Source organism: Oncorhynchus tshawytscha, linkage group LG07 (genome assembly GCF_018296145.1).
Source record: "Oncorhynchus tshawytscha isolate Ot180627B linkage group LG07, Otsh_v2.0, whole genome shotgun sequence".
Lineage (NCBI taxonomy): Eukaryota > Metazoa > Chordata > Actinopteri > Salmoniformes > Salmonidae > Oncorhynchus > Oncorhynchus tshawytscha.
In genome coordinates, this window is record NC_056435.1 from 27,787,802 (window position 1) to 27,796,242 (window position 8,441).

Below are 8,441 nucleotides of genomic sequence, written 5' to 3' on the forward strand. Positions count from 1 at the left end.
ACGGGTACGGGTACAGGAGTAGAGCAGGGTGCAGGACTAGGGGTCAGTTGGGAGAGTAGACACTGTGGATCAGTGATAGGAGGTGAGTGGTCATACTGTAGAGGGGAGGAGATAGAGGTGGAGGAATTGCAGGGGAAAGGGTGAGGGGGTGGGTGAGAGGAAGGAAAATAGGGAGGAATCAGTGGGTAAGAGGATGGGATAGAGGGAGGATTCAGTGGGTAAGAGGAAGGGATGAGAGGAAGGAAGCAGTGGGTGAGAGGAAGGGATAGAGGAAGGAAGCAGTGGGTGAGAGGAAGGGATAGAGGAAGGAAGCAGTGGGTGAGAGGAAGGGATAGAGGGAGGAAGCAGTGGGTGAGAGGAAGGGATAGAGGAGGAAGCAGTGGGTGAGAGGAAGGGATAGAGGGAAGAAGCAGTGGGTGGCAGGAAGGGATAGAGGGAGGAAGCAGTGGGTGAGAGGAAGGGATAGAGGGAAGAAGCAGTGGGTGAGAGGAAGGGATAGAGGGAGGAAGCAGTGGGTGGCAGGAAGGGATAGGGGAAGAAGCAGTGGGTGAGAGGAAGGGATAGAGGGAGGGAAGCAGTGGGTGGCAGGAAGGGATAGGGGAGGAAGCAGTGGGTGAGAGGAAGGGATAGAGGGAGGAAGCAGTGGATGAGAGGAAGGGATAGAGGGGAAGAAGCAGTGGGCAGCTCACCACCATGGAAAGTTCGAACAGGTCTCTGGACATAATGGAGTTTTTTCAAGGAACCAAAGGGGGACATTAGTATCTGTTTGAACTAGCCAGGCTGGCATGGGGTTGACCTCAGGATGACCTCTAGCAGTGTGCTGGGATAAGCTTGAGGTGGCGAGGCAAGGGTCATGGGGTGTGTCAAGGGCTCGGCCTCAGCAGCGACCATGTTAATGATGACCGATGTCCTCCAATTAGACGTGCTGACAGGCCCTAAAGTGCTGTGTCATTAATCACGAGGGCCGCCTTGAACACCGAGAAAATCATGCCGTGATTTATAGCATAGCTAGCTCCTCTGTCTGTCTGTCCCCACATTTCTCTCTATCTCCATCTCTCTCTCCTCTCTCTCTCTCTCCTCTGCCTCTCTTCATCTCTTTCTCTCTCTCCTTCATGTCTCTCACTTTCTCTCTCCTCCATATCTTTCTCTCTCTCTCTCTCTCTTCCGCCTCTCTTCATCTCTTTCTCCCTCTCCTTCATATCTCTCTCACTTTCTCTCTCCTCCCTCTCTCTCCATATCTTTCTCTCTCTTCAACTCTCTCTCTCCTCCATCTCTCTCCACCTCTTTCCCTTTCTCCTTCATCACTCTCTCCTCCATCCCTCTATCTCGTTCTCTATCCATCTCTCCATCTCTCTCTCTCTCCTCCATGTCTCCCTCCTCATTCCTTCCTTTCCTTTGTGCTTGGGTGACCTAGAGAATTCTTGGATTTGGTTCTGATAGCTAATCAATCAGGTGGCCTGGTACAGTAGCACAAAGCGGCGTGTGACCTGAACACCCCCCGGAAGGACTATTGACTGTTCCCAGACCAGGGGGCAGTCTGTAGTTGACTGGTATTAACGGTTACAAGACAAACATGAAATCTGTCTGTCTATGGTAGTTACTGTATAGCTACTTGTGAATTGGTACTGGGAGACTACACTGATTTGTGGCTGGGTGTTCCTTAGCCCTGCATTGTGGCATTGGACGAGGTAAAACACAAGGAGAGTGCTGCTGAAGTCCAGAGTTTGACTGAATCTCTTGGGAGGAAAGTAGGAGCTGCAGTCACTGTCACATGCACAGTAGACACGTGGGGTTAAATTACTCAGTAAACGATAAGGGTTAGGTACTTCCGTTTGAGTTAGTCATTTAAATTCACCAGGGTTCGGAAAGTTGAGGTTAGGTACGAGGTACTCGACAGTTGGGGTGAGGGCACTTCAAGGTTTGACAGGTGAGGTTTAGGCATAGTTCGGGACAGGCAGGGGTAGGAACCGGGGTTTGACAGGTGAGGTTTAGGCATAGTTCAGGACAGGCAGGGTAGGTACTTCGGGGTTTGGGATTGGGTAGGCATACTCCAGGGTTTGACTGAATCTCTTGGTAGGACATTTAGTGGGAGCTTGGTCACATGCATGGTGCTGGTTCCAGCCCTGTAACACTCAACACGCAACAGTCACAGGAGTCTCACCAGCGCACTAACACACACAGACAGCCCGCGTGCCTGTGACCAGGGTGACAACAAGACGTACAGGGGAGCAGGACGGGCAGGACTTGGGAGGACATACCGCTGTACTCACATAGTCTGATTCCGCTTTCGAATCATAGTACTCCATGTCGCTCTCCTGCGCCGGAAAAGAAAGGTGGAGAGAGAGGTGATGAGAGAAGATATAGCAGTGACTATGTGGTCGAGGCTCTTCCGCCGGTGTACGCTGTATGGAGATGTCAAGGTTATATTCAGACACACTAGACAGCATGAGAATATAATCAGCATCACAGAACACCGGGGAGGTAGTGCGATGAAAGATGGGGCTGTTGAATGGAACTGTGTGTGGCAGATTTCTGAGACACGCTGTGTTCTAACGCAGCCGGGATGCTATCTAGTAGTGCTGTGACGCAATGGGAAATACGGGGCTGTATGCACGGCATGCCTTACTATGGTGCAGTGGATTTAGGATGAGTATAGAGTGCTATATTGGGATATGAGTGGAATGTGCTAGCATTGTTCCCTAGCGCTCTTATCCAATGCTTATTGTCTGTCGAGTTCATGGTAAACGGCAGCTCTCTCATCTCAGAGAGATGAGCCCAACCCCACCCTTATCTCCTGTGGAGGGAGGCACATGGGTACGGGCATGCAAGGGCTGTGTGCGGCGTGGTGCGGCTTCCGTCTGTGGGGCCTGCCTCATTACCGTTTCGGAGGGAGCCTGGGTGAGGATGCGCACTCAAGGGCGCGGGAGTGACTGGCTCTCCCCCTGTGGAGGAGCTCTGGTCCTACTCTGACTCTCCCCCTGTGGAGGAGCTCTGGTCCTACTCTGACTCTCCCCCTGTGGAGGAGCTCTGGTCCTACTCTGACTCTCCCCCTGTGGAGGAGCTCTGGTCCTACTCTGACTCTCCCCCTATGGAGGAGCTCTGGTCCTACTCTGACTCTCCCCCCTGTGGAGGAGCTCTGGTCCTACTCTGACTCTCCCCTATGGAGGAGCTCTGGTCCTACTCTGGCTCTCCCCCTGTGGAGGAGCTCTGGTCCTACTCTGACTCTCCCCTATGGAGGAGCTCTGGTCCTACTCTGACTCTCCCCCTGTGGAGGAGCTCTGGTCCTACTCTGACTCTCCCCTGTGGAGGAGCTCTGGTCCTACTCTGACTCTCCCCCTGTGGAGGAGCTCTGGTCCTACTCTGACTCTCCCCCTGTGGAGGAGCTCTGGTCCTACTCTGACTCTCCCCCTGTGGAGGAGCTCTGGTCCTACTCTGACTCTCCCCTATGGAGGAGCTCTGGTCCTACTCTGACTCTCCCCCTGTGGAGGAGCTCTGGTCCTACTCTGACTCTCCCCCTATGGAGGAGCTCTGGTCCTACTCTGGCTCTCCCCCTGTGGAGGAGCTCTGGTCCTACTCTGACTCTCCCCTGTGGAGGAGCTCTGGTCCTACTCTGACTCTCCCCCTATGGAGGAGCTCTGGTCCTACTCTGGCTCTCCCCTGGTGGAGGAGCTCTGGTCCTACTCTGACTCTCCCCTGGTGGAGGAGCTCTGGTCCTGCTCTGGCTCTCCCCTTGTGGAGGAGCTCTGGTCCTACTCTGACTCTCCCCCTGTGGAGGAGCTCTGGTCCTACTCTGACTCTCCCCCTGTGGAGGAGCTCTGGTCCTGCTCTGACTCTCCCCCTGTGGAGGAGCTCTGGTCCTGCTCTGGCTGAGAGAGCCCTCCTCACATGCCCACAACCGCCCACTGCTCTCTCACTCCTTCTCTTTCTCTATACCACTGTCTTTTCCTCTTGCAGTCACCCACACTCTCTCTCTCTTCCACTCTCTCTCTTCCACTCTCTCTCTCTTCAACTCTCTGTCTCTTCCACTCTCTGTCTCTTCCACTCTCTCTCTCTTCCACTCTCTCTCTCTTCCACTCTCTGTCTCTTCCACTCTCTCTCTCTTCCACTCTGTCTCTTCCACTCTCTGTCTCTTCCACTTTCTGTCTCTTCCACTCTCTCTCTTCCTTCTCTCTGTCTCTTCCACTCTCTCTCTCTTCCACTCTCTGTCTCTTCCACTCTCTGTCTCTTCCACTCTCTGTCTCTTCCACTCTCTGTCTCTTCCACTCTCTGTCTCTTCCCTCTCTGTCTCTTCCTCTCTGTCTCTTCCACTCTCTGTCTCTTCCACTCTCTGTCTCTTCTTCCACTCTCTGTCTCTTCCCCTCTCTCTCTTCCACTCTCTGTCTCTTCCACTCTCTGTCTCTTCCACTCTCTGTCTCTTCCACTCTCTGTCTCTTCCACTCTCTTCTCTCTTCTCACTCTCTGTCTCTTCCACTCTCTCACTCTCTTCCACTCTCTGTCTCTTCCACTCTCTGTCTCTTCCACTCTCTGTCTCTTCCACTCTCTCTGTCTCTTCCACTCTCTGTCTCTTCCACTCTCTGTCTCTTCCACTCTCTGTCTCTTCCACTCTCTCTCTCTCTTCCACTCTCTGTCTCTTCCACTCTCTGTCTCTTCCACTCTCTGTCTCTTCCACTCTCTGTCTCTTCCACTCTCTGTCTCTCTCTCTCTCTTCCACTCTCTGTCTCTTCCACTCTCTGTCTCTTCCACTCTCTGTCTCTTCCACTCTCTGTCTCTCTTCCACTCTCTCTCTCTTCCACTCTCTGTCTCTTCCACTCTCTGTCTCTTCCACTCTCTGTCTCTTCCACTCTCTGTCTCTTCCACTCTCTGTCTCTTCCACTCTGTCTCTCTCCACTTCCACTCTGTCTCTTCACTCTCTGTCTCTTCCACTCTCTGTCTCTTCCACTCTCTGTCTCTCTTCCACTCTCTCTCTTCCACTCTATCTCTTCCACTCTCTGTCTCTTCCACTCTCTCTCTCTTCCACTCTCTGTCTCTTCCACTCTCTGTCTCTTTCCACTCTCTTCACTCTCTCTCCACTCTCTGTCTCTTCCACTCTCTGTCTCTTCCTCTCTGTCTCTTCCACTCTCTGTCTCTTCCACTCTCTCTCTCTTCCACTCTCTGTCTCTTCCCTCTCCTCTCTTCCACTCTCTGTCTCTTCCACTCTCTGTCTCTTCCACTCTCTGTCTCTTCCACTCTGTCTCTTCACTCTCTGTCTCTTCCACTCTCTCTCTTCCACTCTTCTGTCTCTTCCACTCTCTGTCTCTTCCCTCTCTGTCTCTTCCACTCTCTGTCTCTTCCACTCTCTGTCTCTTCCACTCTCTCTCTTCCACTCTCTGTCTCTTCTCTCTCTCTTCCACTCTCTGTCTCTTCCACTCTCTCTTCTCTTCCACTCTCTCTGTCTCTTCCCTCCCTGTCTCTTCCACTCTCTGTCTCTTCCACTCTCTGTCTCTTCCACTCTCTGTCTCTTCCACTCTCTGTCTCTTAAACTCTATGTCTCTTCCACTCTCTTCTCTTCTCTCTGTCTCTCTTCCACTCTCTGTCTCTTCCACTCTCTGTCTCTTCCACTCTCTGTCTCTTCCACTCTCTGTCTCTTCCACTCTCTGTCTCTTCTCTCTCTCTTCTTCCCTCTCTGTCTCTTCCACTCTCTGTCTCTTCTCCCTCTTCTTCCTCTCTGTCTCTTCCTCTCTCTTCTCTCTCTTAAACTCTCTGTCTCTTCCACTCTCTGTCTCTTCCACTCTCTGTCTCTTCCACTCTCTGTCTCTTCCACTCTCTGTCTCTTCCACTCTCTCTCTCTTCCACTCTCTCTCTCTTCCACTCTCTGTCTCTTCCTCTCCCTCTGTCTCTTCCACTCTCTGTCTCTTCCTCTCTCTCTCTTCCACTCTCTGTCTCTTCCACTCTCTGTCTCTTCCACTCTCTGTCTCTTCCCTCTCTCTCTCTTCCCTCTCTGTCTCTTCCACTCTCTCTCTCTTCCACTCTCTGTCTCTTCCACTCTCTGTCTCTTCCACTCTCTCTCTCTTCCACTCTCTGTCTCTTCCACTCTCTGTCTCTTCCACTCTCTGTCTCTTCCTCTCTGTCTCTTCCCTCTCTGTCTCTTCCACTCTCTGTCTCTTCCACTCTCTGTCTCTTCCACTCTCTCTCTCTCTTCCCTCTCTCTCTCTTTCTCTGTCTCTTCCACTCTCTGTCTCTTCCACTCTCTGTCTCTTCCACTCTCTCTCTTCCCTCTCTGTCTCTTCTGTCTCTTCCACTCTCTGTCTCTTCCACTCTCTGTCTCTTCCACTCTCTGTCTCTTCCACTCCTCTGTCTCTTCCTCTGTCTCTTCTGTCTCTTCCACTCTCTGTCTCTTCCACTCTCTGTCTCTTCCACTCTGTCTCTTCCACTCTCTGTCTCTTCCACTCTCTTGTCTCTTCCCTCTCTGTCTCTTCCACTCTCTGTCTTCTTCCACTCTCTGTCTCTTCCACTCTCTGTCTCTTCCTCTGTCTCTTCCACTCTCTGTCTCTTCCACTCTCTGTCTCTTCCACTCTCTGTCTCTTCCACTCTCTGTCTCTTCCTCTCTGTCTCTTCCACTTTCTCTCTCTTCCACTCTCTGTCTCTTCTCTTCTCTGTCTCTTCTCTCTGTCTCTTCCTCTCTCTTCCACTCTCTGTCTCTTCCACTCTCTGTCTCTTCCACTCTCTGTCTCTTCCACTCTCTGTCTTCTTCTGACTCTTCCACTCTCTCTCTCTTCCATCTCTGTCTCTTCCACTCTCTGTCTCTTCCACTCTCTGTCTCTTCCACTCTCTGTCTCTTCCACTCTCTGTCTCTTCCACTCTCTGTCTCTTCCACTCTTGATCTCTTCTTCAATCTCTCTCTCTTCCACTCTCTGTCTCTTCCACTCTCTGTCTCTTCCACTCTCTGTCTCTTCCACTCTCTCTCTTCCACTCTCTGTCTCTTCCACTCCTCTCTCTTCCTCTCTGTCTCTTAAAATATTGTCTCTTAAAATCTCTGTCTTTTTCCACTCTCTGTCTCTTCCACTCTCTGTCTCTTCCACTCTCTCTTCCACTCTCTGTCTCTTCCTCTCTGTCTCTTCCACTCTCTGTCTCTTCCACTCTCTGTTTTCCACTCTCTGTCTTTCCAATCTCTCTCTTCCACTCTGTCTCTTCCACTCTCTCTCTTCCACTCTCTGTCTCTTAAAACTCTCTGTCTCTTTAACTCTCTGTCTCTTCCCACTCTCTGTCTCTTCCTCTCTGTCTCTTCCCTCTCTGTCTCTTCAAAATCTATGTCTCTTCCTCTCTGTCTCTTCCACTCTCTGTCTCTTCCAATCTCTCTCTCTTCCACTCTCTGTCTCTTCCACTCCCTCTCTCTTAAATCTCTGTCTCTAAAAATATCTGTCTCTTCCACTCTCTCTCTCTTCCACTCTCTGTCTCTTCTAAAAATCCCTCTCTCTTCCTATGTGTCTCTTAAAATCAAATTAATCTTCCACTCTCTGTCTCTTTAAATCTCTCTGTCTGTTTCCTCTCTGTCTCTTCCAATCTCTGTCTCTTCAAATCTGGCTGACTCTTAAACTCTCTCTCTCTTAAAAATCTCTCTCTCTTTAACTCTCTGATCTCTTAAAACTCCCTCTCTCTTAATCTCTGTCTCTTCCTCTCTGATCTCTTCAAAAATCTCTGTCTCTTCCACTCTCTGTCTCTTCCATGTCTCTGTCTCTTCCACTCTCTGTCTCTTATCTCTGTCTCTTCCATCTCTCTCTCTTCCACTCTCTGTCTCTTCTCTCTGTCTCTTCCATCTCTGTCTCTTCCACTCTCTGTCTCTTCCACTCTCTGTCTCTTCTCTTTCTCTTCCTCTCTGTCTCTTCCCTCTCTCTCTCTTCCTCTCTCTCTCTTCCCTCTCTGTCTCTTCCACTCTCTCTCTCTCTTCCACTCTCTGTCTCTTCCACTCTCTGTCTCTTCCACCCTCTCTCTCTTCCACTCTCTGTCTCTTCCCTCTCTCTCTCTTCCACTCTCTGTCTCTTCCACTCTCTGTCTCTTCCACTCTCTGTCTCTTCCACTCTCTGTCTCTCTCTGTCTCTTCCACTCTCTGTCTCTTCCTCTCTGTCTCTTCTCTTCTCTCTTCTCTCTCTTCCACTCTCTGTCTCTTCCACTCTCTGTCTCTTCCACTCTCTTCTCACTCTCTGTCTCTTCCACCCTCTCTCTCTTCCACTCTGTCTCTTCCTCTCTCTCTCTTCCTCTCTGTCTCTTCACTCTCTGTCTCTTCCACTCTCTGTCTCTTCACTCTCTCTCTCTTCCACTCTCTGTCTCTTCCACTCTCTGTCTCTTCCACTCTCTCTCTTCCACTCTCTGTCTCTTCCACTCTCTGTCTCTTCCACTCTCTGTCTCTTCCACTCTCTGTCTCTTCCACTCTCTGTCTCTTCCACTCTCTCTCTTCCACTCTCTGT

The 8,441-nt window shown here is 51.0% G+C and overlaps 1 protein-coding gene across 3 annotated transcripts in view; it reads right to left on the reverse strand.

Annotated features, from left to right (window-relative positions):
• Window positions 1-8,441, reverse strand: part of LOC112254289 (voltage-dependent calcium channel subunit alpha-2/delta-2-like) — a 309,636-nt gene that overhangs the window by 153,042 nt on the left and 148,153 nt on the right. For 2 of the 3 annotated variants that reach the window (XM_042324234.1, XM_042324237.1), the window contains exon 5: window positions 2,271-2,315. The exons of the other annotated variant lie outside the window; for it this stretch is intronic. In XM_042324234.1, coding sequence (XP_042180168.1) covers window positions 2,271-2,315 — 45 coding nt within the window. The remainder of the gene's footprint in view (window positions 1-2,270; window positions 2,316-8,441) is intronic. 3 annotated transcript variants of the gene reach the window in all.